General features: G+C 36.2%; 1 protein-coding gene across 11 annotated transcripts in view; it reads left to right on the forward strand.

Moving 5' to 3' along the window:
* ncam1a (neural cell adhesion molecule 1a) overlaps positions 1–18,496 on the forward strand; it is a 244,496-nt gene extending 226,000 nt beyond the window's left edge. For 8 of the 11 annotated variants that reach the window (XM_017419868.3, XM_017419872.3, XM_017419869.3 and 5 more), the window contains 4 exons: positions 4,740–4,947; positions 6,830–6,946; positions 8,400–8,843; positions 13,423–18,496. In XM_017419868.3, coding sequence (XP_017275357.1) covers positions 4,740–4,947; positions 6,830–6,946; positions 8,400–8,843; positions 13,423–13,543 — 890 coding nt within the window. In that variant the 3' untranslated portion in view covers positions 13,544–18,496. The remainder of the gene's footprint in view (positions 1–4,739; positions 4,948–6,829; positions 6,947–8,399; positions 8,844–13,422) is intronic. The other 3 variants (XM_017419876.3, XM_017419878.3, XM_017419877.3) reach the window with 1 other exon arrangement.
* The last annotated feature ends 2,579 nt before the right edge of the window (positions 18,497–21,075 follow it).

Here is a 21,075-nt window from a genome sequence, read left to right on the forward strand (position 1 = left end):
ATATACATTTTTGCACCTTCTCTTCAGTGATTCATACTTCAACATCGTCTGCTTTGCTGAAAAAAAAGTCTTCAGTTCACAATATTCAAGTCTTTATGGAACTGAGTTACCATTACTTGTTGAAACGCCCTCACTTATATATTTAAAATTAAGTCTAGTTCCTTAAACTGCTGAGTTCATGAAGACGTTTGAAAGATCTTAATCACTAAGGCAAGAAGGATCATTCTGATCACGGTGTGTTTTGCTTGTGTAATTTTGATGATGGTGCAGTGCCACACAGTGGCACCGTGTGGCAGAACCTTTAAGACTTTAAAACAAATTAGAAAAAATAACTTGCTGAGTTATATAGGGTCAATGTAACAGCCCCCACCGCCACCAATAACCCAAAAAAAGTTTTCACAGAGAAAATTGAGTAAGAAGGAGTTAAAAACAAAAAATGTGGGTTCGAGGGTAAGAATATGAAAAACTTGTGAGGTCCAAAATACTTTAAGGGAAAAGGCTCTGAAGACCAGGTGATGCCCTTGTTCACTAGAAGTTGGACAGAACAGTGATGAAGCAGCATTAGTCCAGTTTGATCTACATTTTAGTCAAAACTTTGTTTTTTCCGTCCATGCTATGAAATCATTTATCTATAAAGCCAAGTTCTATTTTATTTTATTTTTGTTTGCAAAAGAAACAGTTTCTATGCAGTGCATTGTGCCACATATGGGTATTTTTGACTTCTGCAGTACACAAATCTGCTCAGAACTCTGCATTTCATTGCACAGAAAATGTACTGATGATGTTGATGATGATGATGTCATAGGAAATAGGTGCTTTGCAATCAGTGTGAATTAACACATCTTGCAGCTTGTCAAACTTGAACAGTCACCAGTGATTAATCACTCAGACATTTGTGGATTTTTGTGAAACTAAGATTCATCTGATGCGATACATCCTCAGCAGTGTTCTTATAAAACCAGCTCAGTACTGCACTTGACAAGGATGTAAAGAGAAGTGTTTTTTTTTTTTAGTAGATCTGTGCATTCTGTCTGTGTGAGAGCACTTGGGGAGGAAAAACCTGCTTCTCGGCAGTGAATTCATGGCACATGATTTATTGTTCCTGTTAAAATGCAAATGAAGCAATGAGCAGAGCAGAAGCAAGCGTTGTCTGTAACAATGCAGTCACCTATAAGTACACAGATCTGTGGCACGCGCCTGCTGTTTTAATCAGCCATAAAAGAAATTTAATCTTTGCAGCCTACATGTGCAGCCAAAAAGAGAAAAATATTAAATTAAAGGTCCGGATGTGATTTCACTAGAAATTTCATCTGTTATGGTATACGAGCAAACACAAATCTAAAATGTTAGAGTAGCTTTTTTAAATATTTGGACATCTGTTCTACAGCTGTCTTCAAGTCAAGGCTAAATATGTGTGGACATGTTAAGTGTCTGCTTTTTATATGTCATTTAAATATTCAGTGTACTTAAGGAGTGACAGTAAACTTGTTTGAAAAGTTTTCATGTTAAGGAGGAGGTAAGGTGGATTAAGCTGTGCTTAAATGATGGATGCAACTGCTTAGACATGTTTGATTTTCTTAGATAACTTCTATTGATATCAAATACTGTCAGAGAAAGGATGTGAATGAGTTGTTTTTCAGTTAAAATGACTTTTGGCTTGCTAGTTACTTCGTTATATTTGTCTGCCAAACCCCAGGAGACAGCAGAGACAATCACACAAGAAGTTTTAATTTAGAAAAAAATAAATAAAAATCTCTCTTTGTTAGTCTTTCAAAGGATTTTTAACCATGACACTGACACTAATTGACCTTGCAAGATGCAGCAATTGCTGCTACAGAAATGCTAGAAACATTTTAATATTTTCCTTCTCAAACTTTCGTCTGCATTTAACTAACACAACAAAATTTGGTCAAAATGACAGAAATCTTAATGTTTGTGCTTTTTTTTATTTTGGCTGCATGCTCATGTTTGACTGTATGCTGATCCAACAGAACATTATCCATTTTGGGGCCTTTTATGGTTTGCAACATCAATCCACATAATGGTGCAAACAATTTATAGACAATAAATTTCAGCCTACTGTTTTCTTTTCTCTTTCATGAAAAAACATTATTTTAAAATGTTTTTGGTGGTTCCAGACAAGATGGACATTTTACCATTTGTTGGTCTTAATGTAGTCAAATGCCAAACCAAACTATCATAGCAGCTAATAAAATGTAATTGCAACTCGAAAATGATGACCTCCAAATCTTGTTTATTTTATGTTGCCAAGAAATCGCTTGTGCATGTTTTTGCATGTGGAATATTTTTGTGGGGGTAATAAGCTGCTGTTGCACTTTGCCCTCATCGTGGAATTATAAATTTGATGCCTGTTTGCATATGGAATAATAAACAGTAGCTGAGATAGTCCTCTTTAACCTTTACATGTAGAGTAAGAGTTTTGAACCATGAAGAAATTATTGCATGGGCAGAAGCTATGAAAGCTGTTAACTTTATTATTATTTTTTAATAAAGGATGATAAGAATAAGTGTACAACTAACCACTAACTTGCATCCAGTATTTTTAAAAGGGTTTTCTGCATTGCTCATTTTCCTGTCTGTTGTTGATTCCTATGGCCTGCTTTTAAGAATTCTTTGTGTTTTGATGAATTTCTGTCATCGTAAAAATCATCTTAGTGGGTCACGCCTTTAGATTGTATTTTGTCTTTTTTTTAAATCTCAAGATAGCTGAGAAATGTCAATAGTTTCATCAGAAATGTCTCGAAACCTGTTAAAAGCCAAAGTTGAAATTAAAAAAGCTTTGTAAAGAAAAAAAAGCTATTACTTAAAGGTATTACTGCAGTATGCCATGATACCTTAATGACATATAGCTTCAACCAGCTGAATAAGCTCATGTAACTGATGCATTCAGTTAAAGTCTTTAAAAATAAATGAAGTGTTTGGAGCAATATACCAAGAAGCATAATACAAATACCAGAACTGAACACAAAAAGTAATAATAACATAAATATATTTGAAATGGACCTTTATCCAAATACATCTAAATCTAAGTGTCACAATGTGAACTGTTATTTTTTGAAATTTTAATCGATTTGCAGTGAAAAATTTAGACAACGGTGGTTTCAGTGTCTGCATTTACAAAGGTTAAAGTAAAGTTTGTAGTCTTCCATCACGTTGGTAATTCTGCTCAAGTAGTGCCTAAAACATCTTCTCTGGCTCCCGATTTTTCTTTCTTTTCTTTACGGCATTCTTATAAAATTTACATTAGACAGCTTTTGTAGTTCCGTTGCGTTCTGCTATTTTTGACCATTCAGAGCAGAGTGGGTAACTTGAGAGTATAATGTTACAGAAAAACAATTATTTCAAACAAAAAAAGCCAGAACAAACTGAAAAAGTGTTTTATTTTAACACACTGAAGCATGTAAACCAAATAAATCTTCACAAAACAAACAGATGCTGAAAATCTTTAGCTTTTTTTATTAACAAACAAAAACACAGTTGCTCAGTCGGTACACACAAGCACAAAACATTTCTTATTATCTGAAGTTGGTCACAGTAAACTTACAGCAAACATCCCTAGAACTTCAGTTTCTGACACACTTTAGATAAAAACTCTGGACAGAGGGGCAGATAAACTCACACTGTGATGGTCCAAATCTGAATTCCAAAATCTAAATAAATTATCAGTGTAGGAGTGTGTTACACAGATCAGAAGGTCCTCTGGGACCTGTTCCAATATTACCAACCAGAAACAGTGGGGGACTTTGCAGGGAATCCAGTGGAGTAATATTTCTTTCTATGCCCAGAATGTCAGGACACTGAACAAGCTTCTTCTATGATTTATTTTACTAATGCACACTTTGGGGGAAAAGATACTGGGTACAGTTCAAGTTCAGTTCTTTATTCATTCAAGGCTGCCCTCCAGTGTCTCTGCAGCACAAAGCAGGACCGTAAGCAGCGTGTGTGGCTCTCAGCTTTGATTTCACACTGAAGACAGCTGATTTAACTTTGAAGAGCGAGCTAGATGATGAATAAATTCAGAGAAGTTTTCAAATTGCATTACAGACTGTTCCTAAATGTTCTTTAGCTACTGTATCTTGTGAAATCTTCCAGTTTTCCTTTTCCAGGTCTGTAAGATTAGAAAACCAACTGAGACGAATGTAAGATTTTTATTTCTAAGAATGTGCAGTGTGTTTAAGTTTTTGATATCATCCATGTGTAAAAAAAATCTTAAAAGTAAATCATTGTTAAAGCTGAAAAAGCAGTAGGAATTACAACATATCCCTGTTAATAGTGAAATGAAAGGGTGATGTAGCAGTAAACTGCAGCACTTGGTTAGTTTCCATTAGTTTTTTTTTTCAGACTGATTATGTATGGATGTGGGTGTTTATTCTTTTTTTTATCTTACCAAATTCTGAGAGTGGAAAATTGAACACCTCATGTGTGTCGGCCGTCATGATTTTCTAAAGTAAATGTCAGGTTGCTGTAATGAAACCAGGGATTAGACCAGTCTCTCCGGGAAGATTTGCCTCCAAATTCTCCTCTGAAAATTGCAACACACCTAAAGTTTTGACTGCAACCTAAATCACTGTATTAAAAGCTTGACTGCATCCCTCATCAACTTTCTCCTTGTCTCTTTCTAATTTTCTTGCTGTCCCCCTTTCCTTCATGTCTTTTTTTTCCTTCTTCTTCTGCCTGTTTTGCATGTATATCCTCTCTACCTGTCGTCTTCCCTTCAGATGTTGTGGAAGGCGGCTCAGGACTGGGCACTGGAGCCATTGTAGGCATCCTGGTTGTTGTCTTCTTCCTGCTGTTGGTTGCCGTGGATGTCACCTGCTTTTTCCTCAACAAGTGTGGGCTTCTAATGTGCATCGCCGTTAACTTCTGTGGGAAAGCTGGACCAGGGGCCAAGAGCAAGGACATTGAGGAGGGAAAGGCAGCATTCACGTAAGCATCTTCTTTTTTCCATAGTCCTGAACATAAGCATTAGGGGGACAAATATTATCTTTGATTCCTGAATTGCTAACCACACAAATTTTACAATTTGTGTTACATTTTCTGTGAAAAAAGCTCGACTATATGTTATTTAATATTAATTTTGTTGGGGGTTTTTTGTACACAGTGCCACCTTTTTCCCCCTCACCCTCACATGTATCAAGGTTGTCTCTTGTGCACTTCACAAAAACACTCTGGTTTACTAATTAAATTAAAGACGAATGCTTTGTCAATTCAGAAAAAGGGAGTATTTTTAGTTTTAACTGTGTAAAATAAAACAGATAGACAGGTACACAGCTGTGTGTACAGAGCAACATTCATATGAAGATCAGAAACATACCAGCTGTTTTCTCCCACCAGTCTGCGCACACACACAGAAACACACACACATACAGTTAGTTGCAAAAGTATTCACCCCACCCTCTTAGTATTCTTCCTGTTTTTTTGCCTTACAACCTGGAGTTTTATTGGATTTTTAATTTGATCATAAGTAATAACTCCACAAAATACTGGGAAAATGGGGAAAAACAAATTCCAAAATGTATAAAACTGAAAACCATTACATTTAGAAGCCACAGAATTACTTAAATAAGATCTACTTTGGGGTAATCTAAGGGTAGCTTTAGACATATAAAGTAGTCCTACCATGTTGGAGAAAATGTCCTGTTGCCCGTCTTCCCTCAGTCTTTAGTTTTCTGTTCATGTCCGATCTGTTTACTCCAAGCTGCTTAACTGATATCTTGTTATCTTCTAAGTTTAGTTTTACAAATGGATGTTTTAAAGAGAAAATCTCCACTGTTGGACACAGCAGGTTTTGCTGCACACCATTCCTGCATTAGGTACAATCGCATGTAGTCTAGCGTTAGTAGTGGACACATCAATGCACTAAAACCAGCAGAATGTGTTGATGGGGAGACTTAATTCTGCCCCTATGAGACTGCATTGGTGCTGCCTGCAGACTGATCATATATGATACATCTACTGAAGGATTGTGGGTGTTGACCTGTCCCTCTCCATAACTGCAATTAAGGAAAAACTGAGAATGAATCACCAAAATCCATTTTAAATTCCATTTAATAAAGTCAAAATATTAAAAAACAGCACAAAACAATACACTGCAAGCTGAGTAATTGAGTAATTAAAAACATTTTGAATATGTTTTGAAGTTTGACTTTGGATGACATGAGGTTTTCTTGCTTTTGTTCATTTTGCCACCCTGAGATTAATGTTTATCATAAAGGAAAGAATAACTGACAGCTCAAAAAACCATAATCTTGTAAATGTCAAATCCTCTTAAAATGCGCCTTAGTCTTTGTTTGATCAGAAACTCGGTTAAGTACGTTAAACATATTCCTCCTTAAACATGCTTCAGAGAGCAAATGAGGATGCGAAGAGAATTGTGGAGCTGAGAGGTACTGAGATATTTTCCAGCTTTAGATCTCAACATGTCGCTCGCTGCAAGCAAACACTTTAAAGCTCAGCGCAATCAGAGAGCAGTGTGGCGATAACAGCAAAGCCCTCAGGGGAATCCTACAATCAGAGCTTGCAGGTGGATGAAGGTGGAGGATGATCAAATATTGGCTCGAGTGAATCAGTCAGCGTGTTTGACAGAAGAAAAGACAACCCTTGTGTGTTTGAATGTTTTAGCCCATTTGTTTTTTTACATCACTGCTGATTGTGTGTGGCGAAGGCGTCTCTGTGTTTTGTCGCTGTGTATGTAATGGAGTTCTTTTCTAAAACTATCTGAGTGAGATATGCTCATGTGATGTCTGCTGACGTTTAAAACATACACTGCTAATGTATTTCATGTTTTCCCACTTCCCTTTGACAACAGAAAAGATGAGTCTAAGGAGCCAATTGTTGAAGTGAGAACAGAGGAGGAAAACACTCCAAACCAAGAAGGAGGGGGTCCCACTGAGCCTAACGAGACCACTCCACTGACAGATCCAGAGTGAGTTCACCTGCCTCATGTGTTGCAGCCATGTTCAAAAAGACAGGGGTCAAGAAATTAGGGTTTTTTTTTATGGCCAATGTGATTATTAGAAGACGATGTCCGATTTACGAGGCTGATTTGTTTGTATTTAGATGATTTATACAATTATTACTCATCTACGCCACAATAAACTAACTAGCTTTTGAAAAAAGAAACAATAAAAAAACATTAATTGTCTGCAATTTAGCCCCAGGGGTTGTTGAGGTTCAGTCCACATTCTTGTGATACCACTTACTGAAGACATACTGTATTTTCCGATATTCATTTTTAAAAATATGTTTAGCTGTAATTGGTTATTTTATGGTTTTAAATGGTCGCGTAACACTGGAACTGTGTGCCTCACATCCCCAGTGTGCAGAATCTGGTTCTAAACATACAGCATCTCTTGTGACATGGCAGCTCCCATGAAATGGTATCTCACTGGGCCGCAACTAGTTGTTGAACAATATTCAGGAGGGAGTCTCCCGAATGTCTCCAGCAAGGACATGCTCTTAACTTCCTCGCGTCAGTCACAGAGGCATGCAGTTTTGAACATGTTCAGAAAAATTGTGACAACTATTTTTCCCCAAATAGTCACAAATAGTCATCTATGAATGAAAAAAACAGTAGTTCCAGACTTATTCCAGGTCAGTTACAACTAGTTTTAAGGTGTCGTTCTGTATGCATGACCACAAAGCTGCTTTATGAGCCAAGAAGCTGCATTTTCACCCCTTTGTTTTGTTTTGACCTGGCACATGTCCTCATTTTGACTGTAGTCGTGTTTTTTCTTGGCTACTTCATTACAGGGGTTTTGTTTTCATGCTGTTTCATAATTTGAAAACTTTGCAGCTTAATTTAGGGACATTAATGACCATGAGTGGTACAAGTACAACAACAACACCTACTGAGAGGGGAGGAAAAAGCAAGAGAGAAAGCTGTAAGCAAGTCTGACAACATTTTAGATCCCATTTCAAATAACATTTCATGTAATTTAAAACTCAAAGGTCATTGGGGGAAATTTTTCATTTACATTGATTGTTTGAGGATTTAATTTTTACTGAATCAAACAGTAACTCTTTAGTTCCTATGAAAGTTCAGAAGCATCAGATTCTGTTCTGGTTACATAAATGAATGTTTAAAATAATTTAGACATAAAAACTTATTTTTCTGAAACCTTTTCATTTTTTTCTAGTTTGCTGTCAGAATTTGTTGTTTCTCCCCTACAAATATTTTGTTGCTAACATGTTGTTTACTTTTCCACTAAAGCATCGAAGCATTTACTCTGTCTTGTTTTTGCCCTGACCTACATTTCCCTTTGCCCTTTATTTCTCTTGATTTTGTTTATTTATTGGCCTTATGCTTCCTCTCCTGTGTCGACTCCCATCATCCCCCTCTCCTCCCCTCTTTTTCTTCACTGCTCCCTGCTAAACAGGCCTGCTGCTGTAGATACCCCGCACATGGCAGTAAACTTACTCCCCTCCGCTGCTGCTAACGCCGAAACTGAGAGCTTTAGCACGCCACAGAGTAGTTCTGCGAAAGAGGGCTCTTCCAGTCCAACCAAAGGGGGTCCTACCAAAGCTTCTCCCAAAAACAACAAAGCCACCCATTCCAGTACGCTTAAAGCTGACCCTGAACCTAACGTCGGCCCTCTGGTTGACCTTAGTGACACTCCTAAAGTTACCCCTTCCTCCAATCCAACACCTCCTGTGTTAGATCCAGTCAGCTCCGCCTCTGCTAATGTTGGAGAGCCACAGGGCCGGTGTGACTCGGGTAAAGCCCCCAACAGCAGCCAGAGTAAAGATTTACAAGTAGACGGCCTGACCAAGGACGCTTCCAATACCCTGTGCTCAGACTCGACCACATCAGCCCAAAATGAGTATGAACACCTCTATTTTGTATTCCTTAAATTGACACTTCTGTTCTGATCAGCTCATCAGGCTGCCATAATAAAGGACAATTTCACCCTTAAATGCAAACACCTTACCTTTGACTCCCACATGCACAGTTTTGCTCACATCAGATATGTTGAGATGTGTAAACAAATGTAAAGCTACTAGTTACAATGTATAACATAAAACATAAAAAGGTTATCTTGAGTTATATCAAATGGTGCAGTTTATAAAACTTTACTCCTGTGTAGTTTTCCCCATATAGGGATATGCATTTCTGAAATGCGGGTCCACACTTAATGTAAACAAATCGCTCAGCTGAGTGTCATGTGGTTGACCTACATTAGGCTGGCTGTTAGTGATTATTTTCATTGGTAAACATGTGGTAGTTTGCAGCCGTTCACAAATTTTGCCTACAAATTTTTAATCTAAGGACCCATTATTCATCAATATGAGAAACATATTGTGCAGATTTTGCTCCTTACTTTTTAAATTTAAACAGTTAAAACGACAGCAACAGTTAAACTGTCTGGTCGTGTTTTTAATCACTGATAAATAAGCCACCAAAATACCTCAGACGATAATAAATCTGAGCCCAGAAAGTTTGAAACTTTCAGCAAAACATACCAGTCTGATAACATTTCATCAGTGCCTCTAAAAACTGCTGACACACAGACGATTTCTGAAATATGTTTAGCCGTTGGCCTGGATCCAGTATTCAATAAGTATCAACTGTAGGCAGAGATCCAGAGGCAGACTTCAGCAGGCCTGCCTGCAAAAGCCATGATATACCTGAATTCATTACAGCTACAAATCATTTGGCAGTTTAAAGAATGAGCACAGCTGTGATTGTAGACATGCCCCACTTCTCAAAACTTGTGAAATGGTCTGTATTCATTCATTTTTACCCAGCCATTTTTAAAAGTTGACCTATTTTTTGATGTGCAAAAATGCAATGTGGGAAACACAGGAAAAAAAAAAACAATTAATTAAGCTTTTAAATCAAAGTTCAAGCACTTGATTAAAAACATTTTAGGTTCGCAATCTGTTTGAGGACCATTTAAGGGTGGAGTTTCCTTTAATGTTGCCAGATGCTGGCCATTCAGCTAAATGACATGAATCATTTAGGGATACCAGTGCATGCCCGTCATAATCCAGTCACCGTATCCATCCTCCACTTGTTTGTGTTTTATCATTTCTGAGCCGTCTCCTATCTTACAACTTCATTTTTATTTGTTTTCTGTGGTTAAATAGTTTCTGCTTCAAGCATGCCTTGTTCATACCCCAAGTTATCCAATAATACAAAAGTGTTGGATAACCTTGAGTCATCTAGTATCTATTTATGTTTAGAAACATAACTAGATTAAATTATTTTCCTAATAGTAATTAGTAAAATAAAACCAGTTTATTCCTCTCAAAATATTTTTAATGTAGGTACAAGACATTTCTCCAAACACATTTCTAATTTTTTTTGTCAGGCTTTAGCAAAAATAACCAATATCCAACATATTTTGGGGTACAATTTTGTTCAAGGATTTTAAACACAATTTTTAGACATCATAGGGGATTTAATTAAAGTTATCCAGACCTCACATCACAATTTAAAAGTTGATTTATTTATTTTAACAAAGAGCCAAAGCCCTTTATCTTCTTTGAGCTTTCCACTCCATCATAATATGTTAGATTTAGCCGTACAAGCTAACTTTTATTCATAGTCCTAAATATGTGGAGTGTGAGCATGAATTTCTCACCTCAGATATTTTATTACGCTTTACAGCAGAAAAGCCAAGGACATGTTTTAAGTGCACATGATTTTGTAGAAACTATAAAAGCAGTGAAGTGTTTTACTTTATTGTTACTTCTGCAGCTTCTTAATGCTTTGTCTAAAGAATGAACACAACTTTTATTGTATTGCAGGAGATTATCATGTTTTTCATCAAATTAGGTGTGAACAACTGTAAATATCATAAAGCAGATGAGAAAAGCGCCTAAAATGTAGCAAAAATCCACAACAAGTAAAGCAATATGTGTTTAGGTTCATGTCTCATATTCAGTGCTTTAAAACAACCTAAACTCATTTAAATAGGTGCATTATATAGATAGCTATATTGTAGAAAATAGTCTAGGTTTCACAATAAAATGCATTTTGATTGTAAAGTCCGACCTTAGAAAGCTCCCTTCATGCTCCTGTTTTCTCTTGTGTAAAAGCTGCGATTTTGGCTCAAGTGTTAGAGATTATTATTCAAAGTTTTGGTCCTTTGAGTTTGCAGACGATCCTGATTCCTGACAGCCTGTGAAGCTGATGAGAACTCTGTGGCAGAAGATGAATTACAGAGGCTTACTGACAGTCACTCCTCTTTCTGCGCCTCCTTCGGCTCATAATTTGCTCCCTCGGATGGTCCGAGGAAGGTGTCAGTGATGAAGTGTTTAGAGTTAGTTGGATGCAGGGATCTTGTCAGCTCAGAATCAGTTTGATAAAACCAAACTTGTCATCGGAGGGATTTTTCTTCATAATTCTGACAGGACTGAAGCACTGATCTCTGCTTCTTTAGTGCTCAAACACTGATACGGCCTGTCAAACTTCTCGTGGGTTTATTGGATTTCTGCGAAGCGTAGTCCTCCTCAGGTTGATTTATTTTTATTCAGAAGTATTAAAATCTGTAAACATATTCCAGCTTATCACATACACTGGCATGTAAAGGTTCTGGCACCTCTAATCAAAGTGTCTATTCTCAGGTATCATTTTTTCATCAAAACTGAACAAAGGATTCCATTATTTCCTTTGTTCAGATGTAGAAGTTGGCTAAATCACAAAGCGAAAGCTTCGTGTATCCATCAGTGTTCTTTGGACATAAAGTCTGCAGCCAGTAAACTTTTCAAAAAGTTTTTTTTACCTTCCTTGTCCACAGAGCTTTTTCTGAAATGCATTGGCCATGTTTTGATGTTAATTTAAACAGCGCCGATGCTGAGTTTTGTATCAAAGAGACTGGAGAGGTTTTCTTGTGGGACTCTTAAAAATCACATTTATGAGTAACTGGGTAACTCAGTGCTCTCACAGCATCTGCTAAATCTTTGTCAAGGTCTGTCAAAGTTAAACTGACTTGTGAGTAATGCTACAAGCAGCTTCTAGGAGAGGTTGGACTGCAATATTTAACTGGAGAAACTGCAGTTTTTGCAGGAATACGGTGTGATGCTTGAGTGCTGAAAATTGTTGAAGAATGAATCATTAATTTAATTTTTAAGGTAAAACAAGCAGGACGGAAGCTAAAATAAATCAAAACTGAAGTTGGAAGTTAAAATCAGCGAAACAGTAGCTAAGAGCTAAAATGAACACAACTGTAGCTAGCATAGTCTTTCCAGAAGATTATTAAGAGCAAGCCTTAAAAACTTTATTATGTTCTTCAGCACAGCCTTATTTTTTTTAAAGCACAACTCAGTATGCCTATCTTGCTTGAAATATTGAGAAGTATATTTCATCCTCGGCTACAATATTTGCTTTTTGTTGGGAGTTTTGTCTTTTACTAACTTCAAACTGCTATGCTCTGAAGAGGCATGTTTTCATATGTTCCCCTTAGACCTTCAGGCCAAACATGTCTCTTGCCCATAAATAAGCATCCTCTGTTGCAATTTTGGATCTGGACAATGACAGCATATGGGGGACATGTCAGCCTTTCAAAACAAGCTGTTTAATAATCATCCACTCAGCTGACAACATTTAATCTCCTAAGAGCCAAGATCTGTTTGTTTTCATAAAACCTGTTTTTTTTTCTGTTTTAGTGTTCAAGCGTCACTCATTTTTCTGCAAACTGCAGCTGTAGCCTGAGTGAGAATAATAGACTGTAGGGGATGCTGCTGGAGCTTTAGACTGCAAACTCATTTGTCATGCATAATTTAAATTAACAATAAAGATCCGATCTAGAAATGTGGTCTGTGATGGATAGATTTCAGAACCCAGGGGCACTCCTTGGCCTAACTTTAGTAGCTCTGTCAGCAGGACAGAGGAATTTAATAACCAGAGGAGTTTGGGGAGCTGACAGGGAGAGCAGGAGATGATGAGACACAGAAACACCCCTGCTAAAAAATAAAAGAAGACCAGAAATATTCGACTGTAGTGACGCACGGCTTTAAAGTCTCTCCCCATTGTGTCTGAGCTCAGCTGAGTCCAGATGGCATGTAATCCTCTTGTGTATTGTAGCCCGTGTTGGAGGTTTTGCCTCAGTCTCTTATTCCCCTCATACATTGTGCCTACTGTACTGGCCCTGTGTCATTCCACATCAGCATTCATTGTTCCTTGAAAGTAGCTGTGACATCCATGTACTCCTACTTGATGTCTGCCTAGGATAGTGAGCTTGATCCCATTATGTGTGAAATGCATTCAGTTCCAGGAGCAAAGAGACATTCCGTCAAAGATTCTTGCATGTTTTTTTTCTCCATTCTTACCTCGTTCCGTCTTTGAGAAAATGACACAAAATGCAGCTCAGTTGAGCTGTGAAAGAGAGACTTACTGATGCTAACAAAATCTCCTTTGTTTTTTTTCTTTTGTCACTCCTTTGTTTTTGCCCGTAGCGGTAAGACTGTGAAGGATGATAACACTAAAAGCGAGATGGAGGTGAAGAACACTACAGCTGAGGTGAAGACGATTCCCAACGAGGCTCCTCAGGCGAACGGCAACGAGAGTAAAGCGTAATCTCCTTGTCCCAAAAGCAGCAAGAAGTAGAAGACAGCTGTTAGGATCAGGGGAGGGGTTTGGGGGTGTGGGGTTTTTACAGGTTAAAAAGAGGGGTGGTCACAGTCACTGTAATCTCAAACCATTTTTACACACCACCCCAATGCATTAGAGAAAGCAACAAAACGCATCTGAAAAAAGGATTTTGGATCACTTTTCTATCATGTTCCTAAAACATCCTGCCTTAGTTCCTTTAGCTAAAATCAGTTCAACATTTTTTTTGTCACAGAAGAAAAAAAAAACTTGCAATTCACTTTTTTTTTGTTGTTTGTCATAATAATTGGTCCGTTGTTAAATACAGATCCAAATCTGTAGTAGTTTTGAGATCAGCTTGGTTGAAACGTAGCTTTACTTCACAGATTTACTGCCTTCACGATGCACAAAAATGTAAGACATGTACATTACCAATACTGCGATCCTTCATGCAGTATGGTCTCTATTGTGGTAATGAATTCTGTTTTTCCTTTTGTTCATTTGTTTTGTTTAAATAATGTTCACTCTGCCTGTTTAGCTTTTTTAATGTCTTATTAGCATGTCAGTTATTGCAAAGTTACTGTATTTCTGTACATTTCTTAGTTTTTTTTTTTCATTTCTGTTTTTGTTTCTTTATATTTTCTCCTAATGATTTCAGTCCCTATAAAGGAAAAGAAAAGGACAAAAACGAAAGATACATTTTGATAACATCAACTAGTTGTTTTGTGCTTTTTGAGGATCTGATTTTCATATTTTTACGTGACATATTTTTCGCAGCACGTTCCTAAAGTGCTACATTTTTGGTGGTTGTCAACAATAAAAGGGAATTAAAAACAAAACAGAGTGACTCAGCTTAAATTTAGATAAATTAAATGCACGAAGAAAGACAATACATTTGATCTGCGAAAACATTTCATTAGGAATATATTAAATGTTTTTGATTTTTGTGTTCATAGAGATAAAGGTTTGGATGTAAACTCAATTTATTTATTTGTCTGGCATGTTTACTCTGTATAACCTTAAGTTTTAGGAGAATAAATTCATTTTAGGTTTAAAAGAAGCTACACTGAAAATAAAGTTGTTTTCCTTTTCATGAACTCCACCTCTAAGTTCAAGGCTGAAGACATCAGTTTAACACGTTTAACTCATTTCAGCAGAGAAATACTGCCTCATGTTGCCTGAATTGTGTCCTAAACCTCACTTGTTTGTTGCTTATTCTAATTTCAGTCTACATCAACCTGAATCAGAAAGTCATGTGACCAAAAGTAATGAATCATTGATTAATGTATTACATTAACTGGACCAATGAAAAATAATGCGTCAGGTTGTAAATAATGGGAAACGTTACATAAAGTCTACCGTTTATTCTTGGTAGTAAATTAAGTTAATTAAGTTAAGTTAGATAGATTTAACAGTAACATTGTACACTGTTTGCAGTTCTCTGCTTGTAATTTCTGACCTTACAATCTGACTGTATTTCTTCAGTTTTGTTCCCGGGGTAGAAATCAATGGTGGTAAAATGGACATAGTTTATCAACATGCAAGCCTTTAGTATCCTTTAGTAACCACCTTTTCCAGAGGTTTCTTTTAAGTATTTTGGACCAATTGTTTACTCGACCGTTTGGGGCTTTTAAGTGGAAAAAAAGGAGGTTTGCTCTAAAATGTAGGCATGTTTGCTGAAAAAAAAGAAAAGAAAAACAAGGACAATTTTGTAAATTTTAAATTAGCAATCAGCATCAGCAAGTCTTGTTTAATGATAATGTTACAGCTGGATAGATTACACAAATCTACAAATAAATACATACATTTATGGAGAAATTTTCCATGTATCATTTGAATAGAATTATGATAATCTAACTTCAGTCTATAAAGGACTACACCAACTTCCCCTGAAAGGTTTGTTCAATTTAACCTCCTGAGATATATACTTTTCTGTATCAAGCATTAAATAAACAACATGGAACAAATGCTTTTATGTACAGTAAAATACTAAAAATATTTTTTTGGAAGGGTTGAGGGCGCAGTGTACACAAATATATGTTTGTTTTCCATATTATTTGGAACCCATTCCATTTTTAATATACATTTCATTTCTTGGGTTTGTGTAAAACGTTTAAGCATACAAACAGCCATAATTAAAAGCCTAGCATTCATTAAAGGAATGCACAACATCCGCTGCCTTTAATGCCAGAGTTTTAAACTTAAACTATGTTGAATAATGACAGAGTTGTACCAGTTCGGGTCAAACCTTGGAAATAATGTTATGAACGATCTTATGCAATACCATGAATTATGATTATATGTTGTGACTGACTTTCAGCTACTACCACATCACTCCGTAGCTCAATATCTGTAAAATTCGATGCATTATTACCATTTTTGTGTGTTTGAAGGTCAGTTGACTGAGGCAGATTTGCAGTGGAAGGCAATAAAAAGTAGGAATCTGATTGGTTAATCCACATGATCTTCTAGTATTTTGTTTAAAAGCACGCTACCAGTTTTGCATGTCACTATTATGCAGCCTTGGATGGTAAAATCTCAAGAAAAGGCCTCCAACCCTGATCCTCAGGGCCCACTCGTTGTCCTGCACGTCGTAGCTGTTTCTTTGCTCCAACACACCGAATTCAAATGGTTGAATTACCTTCTTAACAGGTCATCAAGTTCTGCAGTTTATTAATCAGGCATCAGTTTAATCAGGTCTGTTGAGCCAGGGGTCCATCTAAAACAGGCAGGATAATGGCCCCCAAGGAACAGAGATTGACACCTGTGTTTAGATGTTTCTTTGCTTCAGCACACCTGATTTAAACGAATGGGTCATTTAGTCTGATCATTTAAATCAGCTGTGTTGGAGCAGGGAACCATAAAATATACAGGACAGTGGCCCCCGAGGACCTAAGTTGAGACGCACTGATCTAAAAGGTTCAATTTTAAGGCAGAACTGAAGTAATGAGTATTTCGAAGTAGATTTATTTGAGTCTGCTGCTTTAGTTATTGCGTCAGGTTATAATAAATTAATACAAACAATTTCCAAAAACACACTGCTGCCTATCATCATCAGAAACTACTGAACTGCTTCTGTTTTCCTGATCACCTCATTCACCACTTTCAGCAGAACACCAACCTGTTCTCAGCACAATTTTACACCCAGTTTCTATTAACCTTGTTAGATTTGTAACGCAAATAAACGCTGTAGATATTACTCATTTGTGTTGGCTATTTACCTGGAAAAACAACAACAACAATGACAGTCTTTGTATCAAACATTTTATTAAAATTACCTTTTTGGGTATTTCTAAAAAGCCCAACATGTCACAGATCCAAAGGATTCCTATGGAAAACTGCAAATCCAGCTTAATTAAAGGGATTTATACTTTCCAGGTGTCAGAAAATGAATGCAATCTCTTAAACTGTAACATGTTCAGCTCCCTCTTGTCTCCGAAAACATTTTTTATTCTGAAATGACAAAAACCCCTATGTACTTTTAAAAAGATTTAAAAGTAAGTGTCATTCCAACCCCTTTTTTTTTTGTACAGTGTTGTTTTTACTTTAGACTGTGAGGTAGTTCACTGTGAAGTGCAAATCCATTGTCTTTTGTCATAGAGTTAGGTAGATTTATTGTGAGAAAACATAGCTGTAATGTGTGGCAAAAATAACACAGAAGTCTGACAGCAGCAAACTAGACAGATCCAGTGCCTTTGATTAGCAAAGTAGTGTCATGCATCCTTTTCTGTCTGCAGCATTTCCAAGTTTGTGTCTTTTGTTTTACTCTCCACAGATGTAAATTAAGCCAGTCTTTGTTTAAACATTCTCATCTTCTTCCTTAATAAAAAACCATTTGAATTAGTAACAAATTGGATTTTCCATATGAAGGTTTGTTCCATCATTTCAGTCACAGCAGGCTGGTTTCTGGATACTGAATATATTTCCTCAGCTGCAGTGGTTTCATCTTCAGGTGACTTGATCTGATTCACAAATCGTAAAAAAAAACCACAATAATTTGTACTCTCCTTCACTTTGACAAAAGAATGAAACAGCAGCAAACCAAAAACATCAAATTTAAATCAGTCAATGCATTGCTTTGTTCCCATCTTCTTTGAAGGAATCTGAAACTGTTGGATTTGTCAGAAACAAGCACGTAAAATATCCCTGCAGTGGATGTCAGATTCTGAAGGTAAAAAGAAACAATGACAGTTTGGTCATTTGCTTAGATGAGAGGTTTCTCTTTTTTCTACTGTTATGTAACTTGTTCCACTCCTTAAACTTTCTGTTAGAACAAAACAGCTTTGAAATGACAAAAAGGATATATGAAACTGAAATAATCTTGCCTGAATCGTTGTGTAAAAAATATGCAGCGAAAAATACGAGACCTTTTTTTTCTTTTTCTCTTCTAAAACATTGAATTACATTTTTCTACTTGTTTGTTTTGTGCAGGTTGATGTTAAAGCTTTCAACTATCATGGTGCAACAGGAGAAATTGTTTTTGAAAGATATAAGATCATTAAAGCTCTTTGTTTAGATACCTCACAAAGAAAAGAACTCCAGAGGAGCCGGTTTCTGTTTGACTCCACTCCCTGATTCAGTCAGAATTAAGACATCTTTCCTTGTTCATGCTATGAAAATTATTAAAATGAATCTACATTTAATGTTCTTCTAAAGTTTTCTGATGTGTAACGAACGTCTTTTTTCACCTCTCAGCCTTGAGCGTCCACCGCCAGCAGCTGGTCATTGTCGTTTATCCAGAACTGTCTGTTCTTCAGCCGTTTCCTCTGTAAACAACAGCTCTCATCCTGCAGGTTCAACATTAGTGGGCTTCTCATCTGTCTGTCTGTGTGTTCCTGGTGTAAATACTGAAATACTAACCGAGAAAGGAAGGAAGGAAAACACACTTTGACTTTTCATTCTGTCAGAAATGTTTGTGTTCAATAAAGTTTAAGAAAAGAACCCCAAAACATGTATGTCTTTTTTCTCATAACAACAAGAGTCATGTGCTTTTTCATGTATATTATCATTGCATAAATAAAAATGAAGGATGTACAATATATTCTCACTTGCTTATTTCTTAATGAATGAAAATTCTTCTTTATTTCACTTAGATTATTTTAAAAACTGTGTCATAAACATAAAAAAACACGGTCAGCACAATGAAATCAGAAAATACCACATCCTTACACATACAGTACATACTAATATGTACCATATTTATTCCATATGCATATTAAATACTAACTGTTAAACACAACGATACACTATCTGTGAAGTGTATTTTGAGTAGTGTGCTTACAGTTTAGGAATATTCTTTAATGCATCTGAAAATGAATGAACACAAATGTTTGAAATGCTTGAACAAAGGTGATCTGTATGAAATGGGTTTGATTTTTACCTAAAATAAATGTTTTTATGCAAAAGAATGGTCAAACAGACACATACACACAAAGAAAAAACTGTGAAAGAAACACAAGTATCATACAAACACTAATTAAACTCCATTTTCAGACTTACTTGTACACAGGATCCTTAAGTTGTGCATTTCTGACTCTTGGCCACTAGATGGCAGCAGGTGTCCAGTTTTAAGACAACAGAGCATGTTTTACAATTAAATCACAGAACCTCAGAGTCTGTGTGCATAATGACAAGTATTTGTTTTTTTCAACTAATAGATGCTACTAATTTATTTGAAATTAATGCCATCAATAAGACTTAAACTGTCGTATTCAAATGAGCAGAATTTTATAGAGGCTTTGAAATTATGGTAAAAGGTTTCTTGAACCAAAAATTTGTTGGCTTTTGTGGAATTAATAAGATCTTTCAAAAATAGAAAATAATAAACAAGCATCTGTTTTATTTTCTGCAGTTTAAGACTCCAAGAAGGTGGAGCGCTCTTAAAAAATGTTCAAACACTTTAGGTCACTGAAAATGTTAAATAATCTGGAAATGTAGTTAAACAATTAAGTATATCTTATATGTTTAGTTAGTAACACAAACTCTTTGCAAGCAGCACCTTAGTTCCTACTTTGTTTTCCACAAAAGAACCTTAAACTGCATAGACAGACACTTATTGCAAAGTAAGAAATCAAACACAAAAAGGTTATTCTGAACTATAACAAACAGTTTGAACATATTTATTCCAGTTTTACTAATATATTGAATGCGGTTCTCAAATGCGTGTCCACACTCAACATAAACAAAATACTCAGCTGAATCCACGAAAAACAACGAGGAATCTTGAGTCACATGATTGACCTACATTTGGCCATGTAGCTAAAGAAATACTGTTGGTAAATTTAATGTTTGACCTATTTTCAGTCACTTCAGTTGTTTCTGTAAGTAAACTAACTCGTGACACGGCTAGCATCCAAAGACAAATTCTGCTTAAACGATCAATATGATCAAAAATATTGTGTGGATTTTTTATGAATTCTTTCTGGTTTCTGTTTTTTTATGGCGTAAACTGGTTATATTTAAAGGAAAGCAAAATAAGAACAATATTAACTTTTTTTTTTTTTTTTTTAAACACAGGTGGTGAAAAAAAAAGTTTGAAAAAAGTTTATTGTAAGAATTTATGTAATTCAGTTTATTTATACAACACTAAACTACCACAAAGTTACCTCACTCCAGGTAAAATCAGGTTTTATTTGTCAGGGCTTCATTTGTAATTTAGAATTATTGAATTTAAAAATGCATCTTTCCCTGCTGGAATACCTTATTTCACAAAAAAAATGTACCATTTTCTTTGACTATGCTTCATTTCTGTGTGAAAAATAATTTAAATTCATTTTTCAGTGTATGCAATGTTTTGACGATATCACAGAACTCATCATCTTTTAACTTTTCCTGCTCTCATATTCATCAGTTCTTCTTAAATAAATCATTTCTGAAGACACTTTTTCACCCCCTGCTGTAAATTTGATTATTAATGGATGTTTTCCTGCCAAAGTAGAAGTTTTTTTTGAGCGCGAAACTTACTTTTCTGCTTTACTTTACTTTTACTTATTGGGTCAAAGTGAAAATACTTTATCTTTTCTTTGTTTGTCCCTATTTTTAAAACCTTGGTTCGCCTCTAAAACAAACACCGACTCCATTTCCATACATCGGCACCGCTGCTCTGATTCACAAGAGTGGCCAAAAAAGATTCTCATATGGGTCAGCAGAAGCAAACAATCGCACGTCAGACTCCATGTCATTCCTCTGCAGACATCATTTCACCGCTCCACCACTCTCACCCCTTCAGATCCCACACACACACACACACCAGATTAGGGTCCTTTTCAGTGGCATTGTCCCTCCCCCGTACAATAACAATGGTTCAATGTGGTTCTCTCTGGACTCGGATTGATGCTACACTCAGATAAGTAAAGGCACACTGCTCTGCCTCATGGTTTTTACCTGTCTCAACACACACACATACACACACACGCAGAATGAAGCCTTGTGTTAAGCTGTTCAGCACACACTACACCTATCTCTTGTTTAAAGAGGACATTAGTCAAAGTGTGGTAAAGAGTTAATTAGTGTACGCTTGT

The sequence above is a fragment of the Kryptolebias marmoratus genome, linkage group LG13 (genome assembly GCF_001649575.2).
Source record: "Kryptolebias marmoratus isolate JLee-2015 linkage group LG13, ASM164957v2, whole genome shotgun sequence".
NCBI classification, from domain to species: Eukaryota; Metazoa; Chordata; class Actinopteri; order Cyprinodontiformes; family Rivulidae; genus Kryptolebias; species Kryptolebias marmoratus.